This window comes from Formica exsecta, unplaced genomic scaffold, assembly GCF_003651465.1.
Source record: "Formica exsecta isolate Colony F162 unplaced genomic scaffold, ASM365146v1 scaffold1510, whole genome shotgun sequence".
Classification (NCBI taxonomy): domain Eukaryota; kingdom Metazoa; phylum Arthropoda; class Insecta; order Hymenoptera; family Formicidae; genus Formica; species Formica exsecta.
Genome location: NW_021848836.1, coordinates 147,054 through 171,679, shown reverse-complemented (window position 1 = coordinate 171,679; position 24,626 = coordinate 147,054). Strand labels below are relative to the sequence as shown.

At 31.3% G+C, this 24,626-nt stretch overlaps 5 protein-coding genes across 12 annotated transcripts in view; 2 read left to right on the top strand and 3 right to left on the bottom strand.

The window, feature by feature from the left end:
* The window catches only part of LOC115232936 (DNA-directed RNA polymerase I subunit RPA2), a 7,379-nt gene extending 4,742 nt beyond the window's left edge, over positions 1-2,637 (top strand). Inside the window, exons 13-16 of the mRNA XM_029803116.1 lie at positions 1,218-1,374; positions 1,571-1,824; positions 2,051-2,215; positions 2,356-2,637. Coding sequence (XP_029658976.1) covers positions 1,218-1,374; positions 1,571-1,824; positions 2,051-2,215; positions 2,356-2,559 — 780 coding nt within the window. The 3' untranslated portion in view covers positions 2,560-2,637. The remainder of the gene's footprint in view (positions 1-1,217; positions 1,375-1,570; positions 1,825-2,050; positions 2,216-2,355) is intronic.
* LOC115232939 (V-type proton ATPase subunit H) lies at positions 2,615-7,207 on the bottom strand. 2 transcript variants are annotated; one of them, XM_029803122.1, is made up of 10 exons: positions 7,009-7,207; positions 6,741-6,822; positions 6,417-6,606; positions 6,075-6,293; positions 5,101-5,205; positions 4,340-4,545; positions 4,148-4,232; positions 3,630-4,036; positions 3,373-3,486; positions 2,615-3,197 (listed from the first exon to the last, which is right to left on the bottom strand). In XM_029803122.1, exons 1-10 carry the CDS (start codon positions 7,064-7,066, stop codon positions 3,107-3,109), a joined length of 1,557 nt encoding a protein of 518 aa, XP_029658982.1. In that variant the 5' UTR covers positions 7,067-7,207; the 3' UTR covers positions 2,615-3,106. The 2 variants fall into 2 exon arrangements, with proteins under 2 accessions (XP_029658982.1, XP_029658983.1); XM_029803123.1 differs by lacking the exon at positions 5,101-5,205 and having other exon boundaries at positions 7,009-7,205.
* A 534-nt stretch (positions 7,208-7,741) lies between these two features.
* Positions 7,742-10,821, bottom strand: LOC115232938 (NEDD8-activating enzyme E1 regulatory subunit). Of its 2 annotated transcripts, XM_029803120.1 has the most exons (8): positions 10,584-10,821; positions 10,227-10,391; positions 9,952-10,134; positions 9,260-9,755; positions 9,052-9,185; positions 8,526-8,728; positions 8,212-8,348; positions 7,742-8,130 (listed from the first exon to the last, which is right to left on the bottom strand). In XM_029803120.1, exons 1-8 carry the CDS (start codon positions 10,649-10,651, stop codon positions 7,900-7,902), a joined length of 1,617 nt encoding a protein of 538 aa, XP_029658980.1. In that variant the 5' UTR covers positions 10,652-10,821; the 3' UTR covers positions 7,742-7,899. The 2 variants fall into 2 exon arrangements, with proteins under 2 accessions (XP_029658980.1, XP_029658981.1); XM_029803121.1 differs by lacking the exon at positions 10,584-10,821 and having other exon boundaries at positions 7,840-8,130; positions 9,952-10,123.
* A 664-nt stretch (positions 10,822-11,485) lies between these two features.
* Positions 11,486-21,370, top strand: LOC115232925 (probable phosphorylase b kinase regulatory subunit alpha). 5 transcript variants are annotated; one of them, XM_029803097.1, is made up of 16 exons: positions 11,486-12,072; positions 12,506-12,998; positions 13,166-13,289; positions 14,214-14,535; positions 14,614-14,929; positions 15,190-15,403; positions 15,484-15,593; positions 16,533-16,680; positions 17,183-17,361; positions 17,784-17,937; positions 18,585-18,874; positions 18,951-19,506; positions 19,585-19,637; positions 19,907-20,068; positions 20,158-20,415; positions 20,802-21,370. In XM_029803097.1, exons 1-16 carry the CDS (start codon positions 12,014-12,016, stop codon positions 21,027-21,029), a joined length of 3,666 nt encoding a protein of 1,221 aa, XP_029658957.1. In that variant the 5' UTR covers positions 11,486-12,013; the 3' UTR covers positions 21,030-21,370. The 5 variants fall into 5 exon arrangements, with proteins under 5 accessions (XP_029658957.1, XP_029658959.1, XP_029658958.1 ...); XM_029803100.1 differs by lacking the exon at positions 16,533-16,680 and adding an exon at positions 15,691-15,838 and having other exon boundaries at positions 11,487-12,072; positions 18,657-18,874; XM_029803096.1 differs by lacking the exon at positions 16,533-16,680 and adding an exon at positions 15,691-15,838 and having other exon boundaries at positions 11,487-12,072.
* LOC115232926 (39S ribosomal protein L28, mitochondrial) lies at positions 21,260-23,369 on the bottom strand. Of its 2 annotated transcripts, none has more exons than XM_029803101.1 (6): positions 23,211-23,369; positions 22,663-22,823; positions 22,239-22,497; positions 21,977-22,120; positions 21,618-21,799; positions 21,260-21,542 (listed from the first exon to the last, which is right to left on the bottom strand). In XM_029803101.1, exons 1-6 carry the CDS (start codon positions 23,232-23,234, stop codon positions 21,485-21,487), a joined length of 828 nt encoding a protein of 275 aa, XP_029658961.1. In that variant the 5' UTR covers positions 23,235-23,369; the 3' UTR covers positions 21,260-21,484. The 2 variants fall into 2 exon arrangements, with proteins under 2 accessions (XP_029658961.1, XP_029658963.1); XM_029803103.1 differs by lacking the exon at positions 23,211-23,369 and adding an exon at positions 22,920-22,938.
* Positions 23,370-24,626: the final 1,257 nt, after the last annotated feature.

Sequence of the window (24,626 nt, the reverse complement as noted above, 5' to 3'; positions counted from 1 at the left end):
AATATTTAAAAGTTTTAATTAATAATTTAAATAAGATTATAATGATACAGTTATTTTTACATCTATATTTTTATTTCTTGGATGGCTAAAATTTTTAGTTTGATTTTAAATGAAACATCAAGCAGTCAGTTTCTAAATAAAATGATAAATATATTTATATATTGAACTTGAATGTTCAATATTCAGAAATTTACACAATTTTTTAACATTTTTCATGTGTATAAATTCGTATATTTGAATTCAGTAAACTGCAAACGAAATCATCACAAATCCAAGTAACCAGAGCATTGATCGAAAAAATTAAATTTATTTTGTCCAAATTTTGCAAATTATTTCCTACTATTTTGCTACTTATTGTCTTCTCTCTATACACATTGGAAATGCTATGAAAGATAATTGAAACGCTTAAATTATTTCAAAACTTAAATAATCCTATGTGAAATGCAGAATTTGTATCCCCGCAATTATCTTCAAAGATTATTTCAGTTACTTAAATATTCCAAGCAAGATAATTCCTTGCTTAAATGACAGCTAAAGTGTCTGTCACTCTTCAACACAATAAAAATTACATAAATATTTTAAATAAACAGTATTATCATAATTTTTAATGATGTCAACTATAGCTATCGAAAATCGAACCGAAAACTTTTGTAATTATCTAATATTTATAATTCTGATATATTATACATATATGTAGTTGTTAACGTGCATTTCATTTATATATACATATAAGCTTCGTCCACCGTGCTCATCATGTATGTGCAATACATTATTTCGCTCAAGTGCGGCTGTATGTATTGGCGTATCCTGTAATTAATACTAGCTACGAGGTTTGTCGTTCAACATAATCATCCGATAAAGATCTAAATTGGTTGTTTTCCATTATACAATATTTGTACGTTTCTTGAAACATGCGCAATGTTACCGCGAAATAACTTTCGCACGATCCCTATTGCGCGATTCTGTACAATATATTACACAAATTAATTAAATTATCTTCCCATTTAATTCATAACATCAATTTCATTAAATCATTTATACGTCGACAGATTACTTATTAGCTTGTTTTTCGACACTGAACTCTACAAATACATCAGAATCAAAGACACTTTTATTATATTATTAATTTTTTTATATATATATATATATATATATATATATATATATATATATGTGCGTAAAACAATACGCGTTTTTTAAATGCATTAAATTTTCAGAGGAATCCTATCGTTGGAGATAAATTTGCGTCAAGGGCGGGACAAAAAGGAATTCTTTCACGGCTATATCCTGTCGAGGATTTACCATTTACAGAAACCGGGATGGTCCCCGACATTATTTTCAATCCGCACGGGTTTCCAAGCCGTATGACAATAGGTGAGCTGGAACACAAGTGCATTTTACTCTGTCTTTTAAATTATCTGTACTATGATAACAGAAATTCTGATAAATTTTTTAATTCGGGCTTAGCGTAAATATATTTATAATATTAAAAACTATATATATATATATATTTTACAAGATAGATTATCAAAAAAATACGAGTGTAATTTTTCATTTTTTTCCATCACAGCTATGATGATTGAAGTAATGGCCGGAAAGTCAGCGGCTGTGCATGGACTAGTTCACGATGCTACACCCTTTAGATTCGATGAGGAGAACACAGCTATAGACTACTTCGGGAAATTATTGGAACTTGGTGGCTATAATTATTACGGAACTGAAAGAATGTATTCGGGCATATATGGATGCGAGATGGAAGCTAGCATTTTCTTTGGTATGGTCCATTATCAAAGATTGCGACACATGGTCTCTGACAAGTGGCAGGTAATTAATTTATGTAAATTTTTGTATCAGCATCTAAAGAAAGATTTATTTTCTATTCTGTTTTGTGTTTTTATTTAGTTATCATTTAAATAGCGTTTTTCTCGCGTTATCGCGTGTTTCTATTCATCTTCTTTTTTCCTATGTATGATTTGAAATTCAATAAACTGTTCAGTTCTCTTAAATTATAACGAGAACAGAATATAATACACATTTCTCTCGTTTCCAGGTAAGAAGCACCGGACCAATCGATCTATTAACGAGGCAACCCATTAAAGGTCGTCGACGGGGCGGCGGTGTTCGATTCGGAGAGATGGAACGAGATGCTCTGATCTCTCATGGTTGCTCGTATCTTCTTCAGGATCGTCTATTTCATTGTTCTGATAAAATGACGGTAAGCGATAAGAGATATTATCTCCTTTAATATTTTAATATACGCCAATGTTTACAATACGTACTGATTAAGTGTTATTTATTTATACAAAGTGTGTATTTGAGAGAAATTTCTTGATCATAATAAATATTTATTTATAGACCTTAGCGTGCCAAAAATGCGGTTCACTACTCGGACCGGAATTAATCATGAACAGTAGACATGACGAGGACGATAAAAAATGCCGTCTGTGCGGCGAAGAAGACAATGTAAATGAAATCGAGATACCATATATCTTTAGATTTCTTCTAATACAATTGGCGTCCTGCAATATTAACATTAAACTGAAATTTAAAAAAGTTTAAGCAATCGCGAAGATATGTATGTATGTTTTTTTATATCAAGTGTACAGTTTTCTTCAACAGAATAAAATTTTATTTTCTCTAACATTCCAGAGAACAGATATACATAAGACTAAAATATATTACACGTGACGGAATTCATTACATCGACGTTTATATATACATGAATAGATACATATAACCAAGAATTATTTTACAAAATTGAATTGCACGAAAGAAAAATGGGGATTCGATTATATCTTCTCTTTTTTTACAATAATACAGAGGGTGTGTTCGGGGAGACGCTATTAGCGCTAACAGCGTCGTTCTATCTTTGTTACTTATTGAAAGTTGAACAAGGACAGAACACGCTCATAGCGCTAAAAGTGTGCTCCCCGAACGCAGCCAGAATGGAAGAGAATGTAAATATCTCGAATTATACAAGCGCTTTACATAGCAGATGTAGATTACAGCGGATGTAGATTTTGTCACGCGCGCAAATTCTCTATAATATTCTTGTATTTTTTCTCCAAACAGAAAAAATCGTGATTTGTACAAGTTGTACAAATATTCAGGCTTTTGCCGACACTTGTGCTCCAGATTTGTTAGTGGACGCCCCAGATGCACCTGTTTCTTTCTCTAATTGCTTTCCAAGGTATTCCCTAAAAAGTGAGAAATTTACGAAGTAGTTATGAAATTTTTATATATAGACATTCAACAAAATTTATACACAGATGTGGAAAATAATTTTAAAAAAATTAACAAATTTATTATTTTAATAAAAAAGTCAAATAGTAAGAAATGTACATAGAAAATTCTTAACATTCCATAACTTACCAATTATGTACCATAAGTTTTTGTACTGCAAGAAGAGCCTCGTATCTAACATTAGGATCCTCATGCCCGAGAAGTTGCATTACACGTTGCTTTCCGCCAAGCTGTTCAATTATGCTGAAATACACGAGACATTATCTCAACAAAAAAATTGCAATTTTAAATGTTCTCAAATAATCAAAATGAACGGATGAAATAGAATAAAATATGAGCATGCTTCTCTATAATATATAAACGTATCTCTATAACATATAACGTACTGTTTGCCACGTGGATAATGACGCACGTATTCACCAATGTCGAAACTAGCCACACTGAGGACGAGAGGATCTTTGCTGGTTTCTAATAAATGAACGAGGATACGCAAGAGCTCGTAATTCTTCTCATTGAGACGGCTGGCATTCTCGCGCCAAAACTTGCCCGATTTGTGAACAGGGGACCACTCCAGACGACCAGATTTCACTTCCGTTGAATATTCGTCAAACGAACTTAGATCCTGCACGGACGCTTGCAATTTGTCGTTGAGGAACTCGATATCATCAATTATGTCTTCGTCGTCAAATTTCCGTTGACATAGTATCGAAAGCTGTTTCAATACCTTGCATTGCACCATAGCAATGCAATGTTCCTTAGCCACTTGCCCGTCTTCTACTTTCTCGATTAAATTCTGTAATAATATAAAAAAAATATAATATATAAAAAAATATGCAGACAATGTAATATATACATAATTTTATATTACGCTCGGTTCCTTTTATTCTTCGACATTCTAACTTACCCTGAATACTGCAAGTATAATACGTGTTACTTTTTCTTTGACCGAATCACTAAGTATATCGGCGAGGATGGGTATGACATTGAATCTACAATATGACATAATTTTAGATATTATTAGTTATACTGAACATTATGAGTATTTTTAATAAAATGTATACCAAATAAGGAAGAGAGAGAAGGGAGAGTTACTTACTTGTTCATTTTTTCTGCCAGAAGAGGATTGAAAGTAAGTACCCACAAACAGAAAATAAGCTGATATTGCACTTGGAAGTTTACTCTTCCAGAGAGAACACTGAGAAGAGTTGAAATACCATCAACGGATACGAACGCAAAGCGATATTCGTCTATACGAAGCATCATTTGTAGACAACGTGCCACTGATTGGATGTACTCGTTATTCTAAATGAAAGAAATATCATGTGTATATCTTCTATGTTCCCCGGATAAAAAAGATAAAATATAAAACAAGAAAATAAATGTTTTTTTTAATTTCAAAAATAATATTTAATCGATGTGTTGCTACATGCAAAAATATGATAATAATTTGACATCTTATATATATTTACAGATATGTATATTATACATATAAGATATAGACCTTATAAAAGATTTAACATCTATTAATGGCATTTAGGTAAGAAATAGCATCTAAAATGTTAAAGAAATTTGCACTTGTAAATATGACATCCATAAAACAGGCTCTTCTAAAGCATAACTCATGCGCATTTGAAATTTACTCATGCATGTTTGAAGTTCATTAATCAATTTTATCCTAAATTTAAGAGATTCATGATTTAAGTATAATATTATAATGTTATAATTATGTATAATGTTAAACGTCTTCATAAGTCATCAGTGGTTTGTTTGTTGGCAGTACATGATTTAAGAAAGTACTATAATTTGTTTAGAATAATAAGTAATATTAATGTGAGTAAGAGACGTTACAAAACCAACCGGGTTGAGTAATTCATGCAGTTCATGGGCCTCCTTGGCCTGTTCCACAGCAATGTCTTGTTCTAGTCCCGCGTGCAAGCCTTTGTGATCCTGAAGGGCATCAAACTAAAACCCCATCTAATTTTTTATCTACACAAATTCTACTATAATTCTCAAAGAAATTTTTCGTGTTTTAAGCTTATTTGCGTGAAACAATAAATCTACATAATAATCAGTCATAGACAGGTTTATTGTTTTATTAAATTAGTTATGTCTCTATTGTTAGTTTATAGCGTTAGTAACATTTTAAATAAATTATATAAAATAGTATTATATTAATGTTAATGTAGTAAATAAAGCAGTAAAATTTTTAATAAGAATATCATATTCTTTTCAAATATAAAAATCAGACGCATGATTATTGCTGTAGAAACCACCAAGTATATAATAAATTAGCTAGATAACTAAATATTATAATATATAGATAACTTATGTTGCATGCAGTGCATTAGAACAAATTATTGTATCATCCAAAAGGCAAACCAATAGTATTAAAATAACAGTATAAAAGTAATTACATAGATCACAACATAAAGCAACTAATATTACAGAAGCCTTCAAGCAACGTGTTAATGAGACAAGAATATTTTTTACATATTCCAACAAAAATTAAATTATTCAAAAAATATATAATTGTATAAAATTCATACATGCTCATATGGAGAAAAAAGAAAAAAAATCTTAGCAGTTGTGCAATTCAAATGGTCAGTATTAATGTAACTTTAAATCATGTCTGTGTTTTTTTAAGAATTAGCATTTTATATTGCAATATAAATATATAATTGACACATTATTAATTTGTAATTTTTAAAATTACTATAGTACTGAAACAAAAACAAAGAGATAATATCATTGATGCAATTTGAATTTTATTAGATTGACAGCCTTTTGACTTGCACAACCTGTGATATAATGATCTGTCAAGATAAACTTACGCTAAGTTTTAGTTGATCCTTGAGCCATGTCAAATAAAACTGAAGATCAGTTTTTTCCATGAGATCATGACTCCAGCAGGCTAACTTGGCTATAATGCGTGACGTCATATTCATTATAAAGCCATCTTGTCTATTCAACAGATTAAGGAATGGTCCCCAAACAGATTCTCGTTTTCGCGTAGAATGCTCACGAAAGATTTCCACACGACTGCGATCCTCCTATTAATAACATTGCATTAAAATCTCAATTAATAAGGATAGAATAGTCTTGACTAAGAATATTAATAAAAAGAATTTCATTTGTTTTACATAAAGAAAAATAAGAAAGATGCATAACTATACCTGTAGCATATCATCAATCATAGTGAGAATGTATTGAATTGTTTGATCCTTCGAAACATGGCCGAGCAAATTAAGAAATATTTTAGCTGCCTGATGCGGATTTTCCTTTAGCTTATTTTCTCTTGCTTTAGCATCACTTGTGTCAAAGGCTGCTATAAAGTCATAGTCTTCTTTCCATATCATTTGTGATCTGAAAACATTAAATGTTCTTAAAATATTTCTTCTATAAATATTTTCATATTTTCATGCATCATCAAGTTTATATTATTAATCAGTATATTTTGAAGTTTTCAGGTTTTTCAAGAATAATTTATAAGTACTTACTGGTAGTATGCGTACCAATTAATTCGTTGATTCCTAATATCAGCAGCTTGCTGTTGGAGCACGCTTGTAGCTGCCAGCATATCTGCAAAATCAATGTATGAATGTTACATAAAAAAAAATAACAGAATAACAAAACCTTTTATATAACTTAGAGCCCATCTTACTATTCTAATAGTAACAATATAATTATTAAAAAATAAAAAGAGATATTACTGGGAGGGGCACTCTGTCAAATTGAATCTCTATTAAGTATACGGAATGTAATTACCAATTTTTTCATCCGGCAATGCCGGTATAATCTGTTTGATATTTGCACGATCCACCATGATTGTTATCGAGATTTTGTGTTAATTTATACAGAAATTATCTCGTTTGGAATATTAGACTTCTGATCTTTTTTCTGTTCTTCGTTCTCTTCAGCTGTTCGATCACAAGACAGTGCAAATACCAACCTAATCTGACAAAATCGAGATTATTATCTCAATATTCCTAGATATTCTGGGATTTTTGTGGCGTAATGATGGCGAGTAAACAGTGCATGCGTGGAAAACGGTTTTCTAGCGAATTGTGTATGTGTGTACACATACAACTAAATATACAAAATTTCAAGATTTTTTTTAACAAATAATCCTTGTTCAACTATGTTGAGTTAGTTACTCATTTACAAAATAAAATTTGTCAAGATTCATATCTGTTTGTTAAGTTATTAGAAATTTTGAGAAATTAAATAACATTATCCTTATTATGCATAAGGAAGAGAAGCGTTTAGCGTATTATTTTGTTTTTTATGATCAATTGTAAAAAAAAAAAGTATCAGAATACACTGCAAAAAAATGTACAAAATGCTTTTTAAAAAACAAAATTTTAGATTACAATAAAATTTTCAACTCATTATATATTTTTTTCTACTTTTTTTAAGCAAATTTTTTAAAAATATAGAATCATGTGGAAGACAATATAAAATAGAATAATATAGACATAATAGTAGGATATAGTAATAACTTTAACATTTGCAAGTCTTTAATCTAAAACAAAAAATGAGTAATAACTTTAACATTTGCAAGAGTCTTAATCTAAAACAAAAAATGAAGCTAATATATAAGCTGCAAAATTGTATTATTTTAATTGATGTAGAGATATTTTTTTGCATATAACAGTTTTAGAAAAAGAATGTTCCAGAGTTTGATGTAACAGCATCATAGATGAAGGTATTGTGAACAGATTTATATTGATTTGTGATAAGTTTGATGGTTTCCTGCCCTGCAAGACCACCTAGAAACGCCGATACAGAGTGCAATTCTGCGCCACCGAATCGGCAAAACTCGTGCACATAATCATCTTTAGCTAATGGTCCACATCCCCATTCGCTTAACAGTTTTGTCAGGCATGTCTGTAATATAACTCAATTGCAGAATACTGTGATGGTAATATGATCATTCTATTAATGAATTATATAATTAAAAGAGGATACCTTGAGTTTTACAATATCAGGTTCCACTTGGTCATCGAATTCGCCAGGATATGAATTATATTCTGCTTGGAATTTATCCATTCCCCGGAGCATAACATAGTAAATCATCATACTCTCTGGGGTCTCCAAATTTTGAACTAGAAAAAATGTGAAATCAAATATTAAGAGCAGTTTGAATAATAGCTATTATAATTATATAATTTTTTTTTATAATTATATTTATATATAATTACATAATTTTTTTGTATAACTATAAATAATTAATTTATTATAGCTAATGTAATTTTGCATATTTTGGGAGAATAAATAATCACCTATGATATTAGTATCAAAAACCTTGGAATCGTATTCATCTGCAATACAGCTTCCTTTCTCTACATGAATGTTAGTGACATGTCTGCAGAACAACTTAACATCCTTTTCTAAAATTGAATCTGATGATCTCCCCAATTGACGTAGCAATTGCAAAGTGCGTCGCCATACAGCTTCTGCATCTGCTAATGCTTGCTTATAATAACTGAAATAAATTCGATTAATCTATAATTATAGATATCAAAAAGTAGAATACAAAAAAATAGTCCAATCATGGTAGTCAATGTGTGATAATAAGTTTTAATAATGCGTTCTTCAATATTATTAATAATATTGTAATCATATTAATTAATTTGGTAATTATTAATAATAATAACTATTTAAATGTAATATTACATTAATATTACATTAACATTTGCTATTTTTTAAACAATGAACTTACTAACAGAATTCTTATTTACAAGATTGAACTATTTTCTTATGCACCATCTTATATATAATAGTTTTATTTCAAGATCAATTTCGTACATTTGTTGGAGCGTAATATATTTTTCAGTGTCTGCAGTCATGTCAGGTAGAGTACCCTTAAGTGGTAATAGTCCTTTACCTTCATTATCAACGAAATCACGCACCGCTTTTGCGATAATCCAGAAAGAGCTGCTCTAAAATAAACCAATCAGTTTGAACGCATATTTTTCTAAACCATATATAAATTGTAGAAACGTGTCATTGATACCTTTGCTGTCAAATTAATGCAACGATCATCATTTAAAATATTTTTAATATTATCCGGAATATCGCTCGCTCTTATACATGTATTCACAGCCCTCATAGCTTCTTCGAAATTTTCCTCGCTATTCGACGAATCTTGTTCATCGCGTCTTATGCCACTCTTGATCATATCTCTGAGCTGTTGTTTGTCTTTGTAAAGTTTTGGTAAAGTACGATGCTCCAAAATCCACTTTTCTAAGTATTTATATAGAATAATTAGATATGGTACATGACAATGATCTTTAAAGCTCATTTCATCCAAATTTATGGAATCTAAATGTTTCTTCAAGCTATCAAATGGTCTATCTAGACGTAAATCTGGCGTTTCATTGTCTGGATGAGTTTCTATAACAGTATGCTCCTTTACTTGAATGCGCATATATGCAATAAAGCCTATACTCCTACATACTATTAAAGGAATATTCAATTCCCAAAGTCTTTTCGACAAAAGAACCAATGTCCTGAAAAAGAGAAATGTGTTCAAAAAAAAATATATACTATATTTACATTAATACCTAACCCAGGAATGATATGTAAAGATATATAATATGTAAGTAGTTCATTCTATTTAAATATTTTTTATAAATTATATATAACATCTGTGTAATTAATATTAACATTTTTCACAATATAATATTTTAATGTCAGAATTCTTACTTCTCGGTTAGCGCAGTAGCTACAACCACAGTGAAGCTATTGAAAAAATCTGGACTATTGGATAAAATTTGTTCAGGCTCTTCATCAATGTAATCACCCGTTACATCCGGATTCAGCTCCAAAAGCATTTCAGTGGCTACTTGAGCTCTGGATTTTCCAACACTGTCTGCTTCTAGAAAAAAACTAATTCCAATCCATTTAATGTATCACATTGAAATAAGTCTCGAGAGTATACTATTGATCTGACAGTTACAATATTAATAATATATACATACTTAGGTTCAACATCCTCAATAGTAATTTTCTTGCCATCCACTATAGTGAATGCTCCTATACCTGGAAGTACTAGCGATTTCAATATCTCTGTGCCAAGTCCAGTGGCATTTATAAGACAGACATGAGCAGCTTCTAAAGTTGCTTGGCCATGATCGCCCCATAATCTGTCAATAATAAAGATTGTACAGTGAAAAATATCTCGCCATATAAAAGAAAAAGAAAAAAAACAAATATATATGAAAAAAAAATGTAACTAAAATTATTGAAGTGACAGAATTGTTTGTTTAAATAGAAAACGAGAGACAGGACAGAAAAACTGTCATATATAACCTCAAAATTTATTATAATTAGCATACCTCAACTGCCTGTCATATTTTCGATTTTTTTCGGATTGTTCGGGTGATTTTGATTCGGGAGATGCCATCGTAGAGATCAATTTGAGATAATAGTGCAGTAATAGGACTTCGAGACGCACACAACCACACGAATACAGCAGACAGAAGCGGTAATGACTGACAGATTTACATGTATATGTGTAGATTTATAATGTATACGTGAATGTGTGTAGACATATTATACATATATGCGGCATGATGAATTGTTATGAATAATAGATGGTTTTGAAGTTTTGGATCGCATATTGACATAAACACACAGATATATGATAAAGTAAAATTTATGAAAAATACACTCTTACGATACAATAACAAAAAAATATTAACTATATTATATATTCGCAGTTATATTTATAGATTTTAATAAATATATTTGGAAGCTGATGCATATATATACATAAAAATATAATATATTTTTGTTAGAGAAAGATTAAAAATTTTATATCCGACGAGAATTAAACATTAATAATTTTATTGAAAATTGAATTTTATTATTCGTATTTAGAATTATTGCATTATCGTAATGTTTAATTTGCAAAAATTGACCTCATATTAGAATTATTATTTTATTATATAATAATTACACATAAATATAAGACCTATGGCAGCCACAATATCCATTCGATTATTCGTGTTTATTTGGATTGACAACAATATGGATTAGAATGTAATGATTTTAGATTGGAAATAATCCGCGAAAGCGATATTAAAACCGATTATAGTTCGTTCGGAATTAAAATCGATTACTTTTTAATCCGGGCGCGGATTGAACCGATTAAAACCGATTAAAACGGATTATGTTTTAATCGGTTTTAATCGACCATTTTTGGTAGGGCTAAAGCAGGGAGCATACACTTTTGCATAAGCGCATAATCATAAGCATAAGGAAATTGATTGGTCCATTTCTTTATGCATAAGGAAATTGATCAATCAATTCCTTTATGCTTATGATTATGCGTTTATGCAAAAGTATGTGCTCCCCGCTTTATCCTTGTTTAACATTCGGTGAACAACAAGGATAAATAATGCATCATGCGCATCGTGCATGAAACGGAACGCAGCCATTGAAGATCCCGCGTGGTGACAATCTGACGATGCAAAACTCCGGTTTCAAAGTTACTAAAAAATAAATTTTTAGGGTTTTTTTCCGTTTCATGCATGATACGCATGCGCATCGGAGTTTATCTTTTTCTCTCCATATTGGAAGAAGAAAGATAAGCTCTGAACTAGTGCAGCCAGTTCAGCTATAAAGAACAGACCTATATATATTTATATATAAATGCATTGAGCGTGTTTGACTTTGACATTCGTTTCACATTGCGTTTTAAATCTTTAGATCTGTACATAATTATCTCGTTAACACGAAATAAAATGCGATCTGATTTTTTTACATGACTCATATTGCAAACATAAAACGTTTCGAAATCGATGATCAACATTCGCTAATAAAGTATGGCACTTAATTAATAATCATAGTGATCTTAACCTTATATATAATCCAAAAATTAGGGAGGCTTGCTCTCCTTTTTGTAATTCGAACGCTATGGAAGTGCGACGATTGTAACCAATTTACAAATTGACCTGTGACAGTGACATAATAACACAAGTTTATATACGAAATTATTCTGTTATATTGTAAAGTATATTATATCTTTTTAAAAAAAAGTCTCATAGCTTCAACTAGCTCGCGATTAACTTAGAGAAACTGCGTAATATACGTAAAAATTTTATACACACAAGGGCATCATGACTAAATACATAGACTTGTCAATTAAAAATGCAACAGCAGAAATTTAATTGCATATACAAATCTGAGTCTTAATTATACAATATCTTTCTACACATAGAATCTAAATATAGATTTGTGTGATTTTTCTTCACAGAAAAAACAAAATGCGTAGCAGAAGCAACTCCGGTGTCCGTTTGGACTACTATCAAAGGATTGTTCACAAAATAATCATGAATTATCAGAGTCCTGTCACTGGGCTCTTTCCTGCAAGTCCTGATAATGATCACGCTTGGATACGTGATAATGTTTATTGCATACTTGCTGTATGGGGTCTGTCAATGGCCTATAAGAAGATAGCAGATGCCGATGAAGACAGAGCAAAAACTTACGAACTCGAACAAAGCTGCGTCAAGTTAATGAGGGGTCTGTTGATGGCAATGATGCAACAGAAGGAAAAAGTGGAGAAGTTCAAATCCAGTCAAAATCCACATGATGCTTTGCATGCAAAGTATAGCTCTGTTAATGGTCAATCGGTAGTTGGAGATACAGAATGGGGACATCTTCAAATCGATGCCATTTCTCTGTATCTTTTAATTCTGGCCCAAATGACAGCTTCTGGCTTACAGATTGTTTTCAATTTGGATGAGGTATTATTATATATATTCTATATTTATATACTATAAGTTTGAAGAGTATAACTGATATTTTTTTAAATATAATATTACAATTTATTTTTAATTACAAATATGTATGATTGCATAGTCCACATTTACAAGATTAAGAAAATATTTTAAATTTAGTGCTTACTTTATAGGTGGCCTTTATTCAGAACTTGGTATTTTACATTGAATCCGCTTATTGTACACCAGATTATGGGATTTGGGAAAGGGGGGATAAAACTAATCACGGCTTACCGGAATTAAATGCAAGCAGTATTGGTATGGCTAAAGCTGCGATGGAAGCAATGAACGAATTGGATTTGTTTAGCGCGAGAGGTGGACCTACATCGGTCATTCACGTTCTGGCCGACGAAGCGCAGAAATGTCAAGCAGTGCTACAATCCATGTTGCCTAGAGAATCAAATTCCAAAGAGTTGGACAGTGGTTTACTGTCGATCATAAGTTTCCCTGCGTTTGCAGTGGATGAACCTAATTTAATTCACGAAACACGAGACGCCATCACCAAGAAATTGCTAGGACGATATGGTTGTAAAAGATTTTTAAGAGATGGATATAAAACGCCAAAGGAGGATGCAAACAGGTACTATTGCATATGCAGTATTATCTTATATTTTAAATTTGATTTATTTTGATTAATAATTCTTATTTTTGAGAATAGATTGTATTACGAACCATGGGAACTTCGTATGTTTGAGAATATCGAATGTGAATGGCCACTGTTCTTCTGTTATTTAATATTGGACTATTGTTTCCAAGGCAATAAAGAAGCAGTTGAAATGTACACTAAGCAGTTGGAGGATGTAATGATTAAAACAGATGATGGTATGAAATTGATGCCTGAATTATATTCTGTTGCATCTAAGGATGTATCAGCAGAGTATGCCGAACCTGGTAGTCAGAGCCGAATAGCTTTAGGGAAATGCCCATTTATGTGGGCGCAATCTCTTTATATCCTAGGAAAATTGCTGCAAGAAGTAAGTAACACATTCATAAACGTGATTGAAACAGATTAAAAAATATCTTAAATTGCCATATTTAAAAGAACATTACATATGTTTTTTTTGTAGTTTACATATATATTTAAAATCTCGAAAGTATTCAAAAAAGATATTGTATAATTTGTTTTATCTGTTTCTTAATAATATTATCACGGCTTACCGGAATTAAATGCAAGCAGTATTGGTATGGCTAAAGCTGCGATGGAAGCAATGAACGAATTGGATTTGTTTAGCGCGAGAGGTGGACCTACATCGGTCATTCACGTTCTGGCCGACGAAGCGCAGAAATGTCAAGCAGTGCTACAATCCATGTTGCCTAGAGAATCAAATTCCAAAGAGTTGGACAGTGGTTTACTGTCGATCATAAGTTTCCCTGCGTTTGCAGTGGATGAACCTAATTTAATTCACGAAACACGAGACGCCATCACCAAGAAATTGCTAGGACGATATGGTTGTAAAAGATTTTTAAGAGATGGATATAAAACGCCAAAGGAGGATGCAAACAGGTACTATTGCATATGCAGTATTATCTTATATTTTAAATTTGATTTATTTTGATTAATAATTCTTATTTTTGAGAATAGATTGTATTACGAACCATGGGAACTTCGTATGTTTGAGAATATCGAATGTGAATGGCCACTGTTCTTCTGTTATTTAATATTGGACTATTGTTTCCAAGGCAATAAAGAAGCAGTTGAAATGTACACTAAGCAGTTGGAGGATGTAATGATTAAAACAGATGATGGTATGAAATTGATGCCTGAATTATATTCTGTTGCATCTAAGGATGTATCAGCAGAGTATGCCGAACCTGGTAGTCAGAGCCGAATAGCTTTAGGGAAATGCCCATTTATGTGGGCGCAATCTCTTTATATCCTAGGAAAATTGCTGCAAGAAGTAAGTAACACATTCATAAACGTGATTGAAACAGATTAAAAAATATCTTAAATTGCCATATTTAAAAGAACATTACATATGTTTTTTTTGTAGTTTACATATATATTTAAAATCTCGAAAGTATTCAAAAAAGATATTGTATAATTTGTTTTATCTGTTTCTTAATAATATTAAATTATATATATTTTTTTCTTATTAAAATCATGGTATTAATTAATATATTAATAACGCGATTGTTTCATAATTCTACCTTGTTATAGGGATTTCTCGCAGTTGGAGAGTTGGATCCATTAAATAGAAGATTATGCAGTGAGAAAAAGCCAGATGTAGTGGTGCAAGTAGTTATCTTGGCAGAAGACGCAGAGATCAGGGAAAAAATTGCACAGCATGATATTCATGTGCAAACAATCGCAGAGGTTGCGCCGATCGAAGTACAGCCTGCAAAAGTCCTCAGTCATCTATATACATATTTAGGTATGAATACAATTGCAGATAGAGCTCAAAGATACATTTTACTGAACTATAATTTAAATCTCGACATAATTTGCTGTTAGGACGCAACAAGAAACTAGGCTTATCCGGACGTAAGTCAAGAGATGTAGGAATCCTCAGCACTAGTAAACTGTATTCCTTGCACGATAAGATATTTGCGTTCACGCCTCAGGTAAGTGACTACAATTTTTATGATGTGCTTTACCATCTCTCTATATCTTTGTTTCTTTTTCTTACGTTTCCTCTTGTTCTCGCACCGAATTGACTAGTTGACAGATATGACCCGCTTCTACATCGCATCGGACTATGAGCTCATGATTGACATATTCAAAGGTGAAATTAATTTCTTGAAGTCTAGTTGGCAGAATATGTTGGGCCGGCCTCTCGTGGTCATGCCCCTCAAGAATATTCATCTAGGTAATTTAACGATTTCACAAGATTGTAGTTGATTTTTATAATCATTAATTTAGGTGTTCTGAAATTTATTGAAGCTGCCAGAATTAAACAAATTCTTCGGTTCTCTTATATTTTAAAAATTCTGAAAAATTTCTTGCGTTAGATAATTTATTTTCTTAAAATACTGTGACTGTCCGCTCTTAATAACTAACGTGTCTGCTTGCATGTACTTGTACTTGTGATGTGGTTCTCATTTAACAATTATTTAATCCCCTATGGTTTAATGTAATTTTCAATTTTATCTTGCAACCTTCTTTTCTTTTTCTGGGTTTATGTCATATATAACTTAAAAATGTATTATAATATAAATTCTGGATTCAATCTCTGTAACTTAAGTCCAGTAATAATGTAATTCAGTTTTGACATCAGTACATAATATTATCCATAGAGGGTTACGATACGAGCTTTTAATTATTTTTCATTTATTTTATATTTCATTACATTCTTCATTACTAACATGACCCAAACATTGAAAGTGGATGAAATTGTGAGTTGTATCGATATTGAAGATGTTCGACCAATACAAGACAGAATAAACACGAAATGTTCGAGGCGAGACAAATTGCTTATTCTTCAAGCATCAAACAATAAAATTATTCTAAAGATATGGCTTTATTATGTGTTCGGTGGTATGCGCGTGTGTTGCATGTGTTAGAACATTGACACGGAGGAGAACTACACGACAAACGACGTCGACCTGCTTGTCGATACTTTCACAACCACCTTGGCCTTCCTCAAAATCAACTGGAAGCAAATGCTCGGCAGACCAACCGTAACCCTTGTCGCTACTCATAATCATTTAGGTACGCCTTCGTCGGAAGCTTTAGATATCATCCTACAACGAAAAGCTCGTCGGATATTATATACAATTATATTATAATGTGTTACTGTGAGAGTTGTTAATTACATATAGAATATCACAAAATTCGATAAAAATGCTGTAGCAGAAAAATTGGAAAAACAAGCATATAATTTTTTATTTATGTTATTTTCGAGCAATAGCTTTTTAAATACGAGTTTAAAGTGTGGCCAAAGCTATGATTAAAAAATATTGCAAAATGCTCTTTAATCAACATATCTGGTCTAATTTTTAAAAAAACCCTTGTACTTAAAAAATTATTGCTATCAAAAATTGCATGCATTTTATTCTTTAATTTTTCATAAACTTTTTTTGCTACAGTATTTCTATCTGAATTACCCTGTATAGAAAATACAGGATACGTTATCGTCTTCAGCACGAAAGGCATAATCTTTTACTTATTTATTGATTTTTTAAATCAAAATTTAACAGTTATTTTTTTCTAGATCAGGGTAAGATACCGTTAGCCATGATAACTACCATGAAGAAGCTCAAGAGCGGCTACATCAACGGTACAAGAGTATCATTGGGAAATTTGAATGATTTCTTAAGCACGTCGTGTATCACAAATCTTAGTTTTCTGGGAAGTTCCGAGGATGGTCGTCCTGATAAACTAAATCCTCAGGTATATAAAATTTAAATTATATATCTGAATATCTTCTCAGAATGAAATTGCAGCATAAAACATACATGCATACTCGAGAAAAAATGGACATTATATCATATATGACCATATATAATTATATCCGACAATTTGGCGCGATTGTATATGCGCATATAAATCGTGCCAAATTTCGTATAGTTATATATGGCCATATATGATTTTATATAATCATATATGTATGACCATTTTTTCTCGGGCATATACAATATTGACAGAATTCTTTTTTGCAAAATATAATCTAAGTACTTTGTCTTACAAATTTTAATGCCATTTTCCAATCAATTCCCGCATGCTTAGCGTATAAATCCGAATGGCATAAAACTTTCTTTGATCTATACATATAATTATGATACTTAAATTTACGTTTTTTATGTCTACACAAGATTCAACAATATTTGGAGGAACATCTAATGCGGCCATTTCCTCATCGTACAGGACTTCTCAATAAGCCCGGTCCAATTCGTACAGGAAAAAGTCTACGACGCAAAATGTCGGTGAAAGGCGCGATAAAAAAGACGCGATCCATAGCTGTCGAACGTGAGTAACATTTGTTCCGGATGGATTTTCTGATTCTAACTGCGTGATGATTATATGTTTTTTAAAGAGGATCTTTAAACAATTATTGCAATGTCTTCCTACTGCCATGATTAACACCATCTTCCAAGAATGTAAGTGTATTAACTGGCTGTTATATTATTTGATTTCTGTCTAATCTCTTTAAAAAAATCGTGATTTTGTACTTTTAATAAAACGCACAATGCGATTCATCGTTACTGTCCAACTTTTTCAAATATTTAATATAATATATATTGTTGCAATACATAACTATACATACATATTAATTGTTAAGAGGATGCCGGATACCGACAGAATGCGAATATTAGTAGGATTGCAAAATATTTTTGTTGATTATAGATATCAACAAATCCTTTTCCATAATTAAAGTATACATAATAACGGAGTGCGGCGTTTATGATTTCATATGAAAAGTGCCGCAAAACCCTTATATTAAGCAAATATATAATTATTATGGCCGGTAAAACAGGACGGTCCGGCATCCTCTTAATACATATTTATATACAAAACTAAGTTTATATAATAAATAATGTTTTAATATGAGATACAAATATTAATATATATTATTAAATTTATCAGATTTAAAGCTTTTTTTTGCATAATTTTAGCCGAAATTCTTGGGATGGCAGGGGAAGACCGTAGACCTTCTACTATTTTAACTGCAAATCCATTTATTGAAGTGACAGACACCACATTGTCTCTCAATTCCACTCAACCGATGACGGTTGAGCGCACGCCATCTCCAACGGATGAGCTATTAGCATGGAGAAATTCTTCTAAAACTAAATATAAAACAACGTCCGAGACTCAGTACGCTGAAACCGAGGTGGAGGAATTACTATCTATGCTTCGCGAAACAGAAAGTCTCGAAGAACAAGGAGATATCCTGCAATATCTTGTTAGTTTTATTTTAACTTATGAAGCAATGGTCTCCATTCAAACTCGTTAAAATGGAATAAACATTTTATATATAGGTAGACTCGAAAGGATTATACTTTGATACGGGTGTAAAGGAAGAAGGACATCCCGTTTTGGTGAAGGATTTGTTAAAGAGTCTTTACGAAAAAGTATGTCAACAGAAAATGTGGGGTATCGTGCGACACAGCGCTGGCATGTTAGGTAAAAGGGTGGAGGACTTAGCAAAGGCGGTTACCGATTTGCTAGTGCGTCAAAAGCAAGTCACTATCGGCATGCCGCCAAACAACGAGCATACCATTGTTGCGCCTTTGCCAGAAAACGAGTTACGAGCTCTAATCCATCAGGCCTATGGCGACGACGAATCAACCGCCATGCTGACAGAAGAATTGCTCGTTTATTTAGCGATGTTTATCAGAACGGAGCCGCAACTATTTCACGAGATGCTGAGATTGCGGGTCGGTCTAATCATTCAAGTTATGGCAACGGAACTGTCACGAACATTAATCTGCACGGGCGAAGAAGCTTCCGAGCACTTGCTAAATTTGTCCCCTTTCGAGATGAAAAACTTATTACATCACATTATGAGCGGGAAAGAATTTGCTATTAGTAGTGGTATGTTTTGCGATTTAGTTAAAAATTTGAGATATTATGCGCGCTCGAATGTGCTGATTATATTTATTTATATTGCAGTTGGCCGGGGCAACTTTTCTGTCATCAGTTGCAAATCGAGTAGACTGAGTAAGGTAATATTGTCAGTATAATATAAAACTACATTTGATTGTTTTATAATTTCTAATATACTTATATATATATTTTAATTTATAATGTACTGAATCATATTTAAATTTTTAATTATTTGATTTAATTTTATTTTTTTGAAATATTTTAACTATGACAGCTATTTTAACTTACGATTTATATTTATTTCATAAACATTATTGAATTCATTGAATTCATCATTTATAAATTAAACGAATATATGTGGAGAGTTGAAGATATTCTTTTTGCATAGAAATCTCAAATTGGTGGTTTCTTAAGTGCTGAACAAAATGCCGATAGTACCGAAGCAGAAGCCGATCGACAAGGTCAATGGTTACGGAGGCGACGATTAGACGGTGCACTGAACAGAGTACCAAGAGATTTCTATCCACGTGTGTGGCAAGTACTTGAAAAGGTAAATTCATAAATCACTATTATCTCTAATAATTTATATTTATAAAATTTAACAACTTTTAATTCCCCACAAAAATTAATTTTCAACAGTGTAACGGTCTAGCAATTGAGGGAAGAATGCTGCCTCAGAATCTCACGCAAGAGATGACATCTGGCGAGCTGAAATTTGCATTGGCTGTAGAAACTGTACTGAATACTATACCACAGCCAGAATATCGTCAACTTGTCGTCGAGGCTCTAATGGTGTTGACACTAGTAACTGAATATAATGTTGTACCATCTTTAGGTGGTCTGATCGAGGTTGAAAATTTAGTGCATAAAGCAAATGCTATTTTCTTGGAAGATCAGGTATATCTCAATGTTTATTTGTTTATATAAAATATATTAACGAATGTGAAGTAATATTATATTATCTAATAGAATTTTCATAAAGGAAAAATGTGCAATAAAAAATGAAGGATATAAGAGTAAGAATAGTTCACTAATTTTCTTATTTCATGCAATTTATATCAGCAGTGATATCCGTTATTTTGTCAAAACTGATATTGATTTCAACTATGATATAATATTTATTTTCTCTAAAAGAGATAAGCCCTTTATTCTCTATTAAAACTTGCACACAAATAATATAGAATGGATAGTGTTGCTATCATGATATAAAAAAAAATAGTATTTCTTTTCCCTATATTCTTCAAGTGTGAAAAATAATTTCTTCAATTTCCTGAAATTTGTAGATGACTATTGATGGTGATGCAACACTATGTTGTGCAAAACCAAAGGAACAACGTGAAATGACGGCTATGGGAACACTCCTCTGTGGTGGAGCAGCATATATTTGTCAACACTTTTATGATAGTGCCCCCAGTGGAAGTTATGGAACAATGACGTACATTACGAGAGCCATCGCCGTGATGCTTGATTGTTTGCCGAAGGATGGCGATTTGGAATGTTCAATATCGTAGCAAATATTATTTTAGTGACAAATGATCTTTAATTGTAGCAAAGAATGTCAATATAAATATCTCAGATAAATCTGTTTTGCGATTTTTTTATATATAAGTTTCGCATTGTGTACAATTATCTTATAACATTTTTATCTGAATTGAGAGAAAAAATGACCAAAGTGATCATTATTAAATATTAATTATGTATTGTAGAAAGAGAATATTGAAATCAATGTTAAAATAGTACTTTGTTATATATTGAACTTTATTGCACATTTTGAAAAAATGAGAAATTGAATCAGCAATATGCTAAGAGAATAAATCATGTTTTGTTGGTTCCAATAAATCTACTTTATTCTGTTTATTGCATTAATATATTTGTCAAAAAATGCATCTCAAAGAAAGTTTGTAATATTCAAGAAATTAGGTTGAAACTTTCTTTGCATTATCTAACACAAATAGAAATTTTTTACCTATTTGTTCTTCTGACTTTTGGAGAAAGGATTTAGTTTATTTAACCAAGAGGAACTTCTGTGAAAAAAATTTCATTTATTAAAAAATTTGAAACATGCAAGTAATATGCGTAAATAGTATATAAATACATACGTTTCCTCTGGTAATACATCTACGTTTTCAGCTTCTTTAATTTTATTCTCCTTGAGTTTGGCAATTAATTCTGCTCTATATCGAATTTTCAAAGGTTGTGGTATTGTTTTATTCATTTTCAGCCACTTTATCGAAGCTTCTGGAAATGTCAAACCATACCATTCTATTTGCTTTCTTGTGTACTGAAAATATATTAATGTTGCACATAACAATTTATATATTTAATGTAATATAATGTGTCGCATAGAAATATCAATATTTCGAACTATTTCATTCATCATCAAACTCATTTTTTTATTTCAACATTTAGTATATTTTGCTTTAAATCTTTTGATGCAGTATATAGAATAATTACTTACAACCGACAGATATTTCTCATACTTGGCATACACCTCCTCACGCTTTTCTGGGTCATCAGGATATAAAGTCTTATCTGCTAATGCAGTAAGTATCTTACGTTTCAATCTCAGAGCAAGTAAAGATCTTAAATCGCAAGCTTCTGTCTATAAATAATAATTACAATTTATTCAAAGAAATCTTATAAAAAATTATATTTTTAAAAAATCTTGCAATATATATAATTATACTTTCTTTACCCGTTTAACTTAAAGATTAATGCACCTTTAATAGATAATGATCGAATCCATAATTTTCGTGAATTAATTTGATTGTTCTCTGAGTAACAGCAACACTCATATATGAGTCAAGAACTTCGCTATAGACAACAGACTTCTTCAGTTGAGGTATCCAAAAGTGTGGAACCCTTCTCTTATATTTACCCTTCTTCTTGAAGCCTTGCACAATGGCTTCTCCTCCCCATAGACCTTTATCAATTTCCTTTGGATACAATAGAGGTAATGGTACATTCTGTACTGGATGTCTGTAAACAGATTGTTCAAATAATTAGTATAATTCTTCAACAGTAAATTATTTATGACAGATAAGTATTTGTAATATATATGCAATACATTTATATAACAGTGTTATACAAGAGTCATTATTATGTTATTTCATGGAGGTTGTATAATAATGAGGCATAACGTACACTTCCCCAAACTTATTTGTCGTATAAGTGCCTTTCTTTTCAATATAATGAACTGCAGCGGGTGGCTTCTTCCATTCCATCCAGAACTTTTTGTACTCTGGCGGTAGCAGGGCACCCAGTCCGTTAGTCCACCGAGATGATCTTGCAAGATAATATAATCGCTGCAACAATTTCATACGTTTGTACTTTTATTTATCTCTTTTATTTACACTAAAACTCCATGTTTAATTGCCAAAGCAATATTTTTTTTCACTTACGTTTCAAGTCACAATAAATATTTTGCTCACATTAGCATAACATAAAATATTATAGACATTTTGTAGCAGTAAAAAGGAAATATTATAAATAGTAAAGTTATATTTTCCAACCAAAATTAAGACACAATGCACATAAGAGAGTGTTTTAAATATTAATTCCAATTCTCTTATATATAATAAATGGATAAATAGAATTTAATTCAAAACCATGTGATCAGTTATTGTCAATATTATTAAATCAATAGACGAATAATCTTTAGATTGAGTTTTGCATAAGACAACTTATATTACCTGTCCGCTTTCTTTAATCGACATATCGTTATACGATTTTTGATCACATGCAATTAAATCAGAATCATGAATACAATTTCCTAAAAAATCAAGTGCCACATTTTTATCAGCTTACATCTCGTAAGGGTGTGTTCGAAAATCCTACGCGTGGGGTACAGTATAATTTAACTGACCAATCAGAACAAAAAGAGCAAAGATTTCTTTATTCTGATTGGTCAATTAAATGCTACTTTACTTTACGAGTAGAATTTTCGAACGTATCCTAAATGAGGAATCACAGATGCCATCTATATATTATTTGTCATTCATTTATCGGCTGAGTAAAATTATCATGTATCGATGTTTTCAATGTGTGCGTGAAATATTAATAATACTACTATATAAATATTAATATTCTTTTGTGCGATATATCGAGAACAATAATACTTCCTTCATTTATTGAATAAAAACATAAGGTATATGTCATTTGTGATTATCTCTTTGCATGCAATCGATATAATGTATAAATTTTCAATAGATCAAAAAAAATAAGTAAATGATGTATTATTCCAATTATTAATCTCAATGATTATATTATTTCGATATAATATCAATGAACTTTATAAAATTAATTAGAGATTTTATTTGAGTTTCTATAGATTCTTAAAAATCAGAAAAAAAAATTCAGACAGATAAATTAAAAATTTAATACCGCAGGAGTAAGCTCATTAAGATTGTATTTTATTATAATTAAAATTCTACTAAAGGAAGAAATGTGTGCGTTTATACACACACACACACACACGCACACATTTCATTTTAGTAAAACGCAAAAGCATCATGTCTATGTATATATATATATCTCTGATAATGTGTTATAATTTTTTATTTTGTAGAGGTTTATTTTTTAGGGTTATTTTTTAGGGGAAATTATTTTTTAGTTTTTTATTTTTTATGAGAAAATTATTTTTCAAGGAAAAATTTTTCTGAGAATTATTTTTTAGGGTATATATATCTCCGATAACGTGTTATAAAATAAGTTTATATACGATCTCATATATTATACATTTGGGGTCAATTTGCATTCGCGTCATCTGTTTGTATAAAGAGGTACACTGTTATTTGTTTCGAGCGACAGTACGAAAATAATGCTTGTGAGTCACTTCAATCTGTCCGCACATTTCATACAAACGTGCGCGTAAGAGAAATTTTGTGAGGATATTAATAAATATCGGACTGTCTGTGTGTAAGAGAGATGTTTAACGCAACACGATGCAAGACAGCAGGGTGACAGCAGATGCGGCATGCCCGATCTGATCTATATATAATCAATTTCTGCTCAAGATTGCGCGCGCGCGCGCGCGGCGCGCAAGAATTAATATTTCTCCAGTAGAAAATTCAATATTAAAATGATCAATTCGAATTAGACGCAAATTG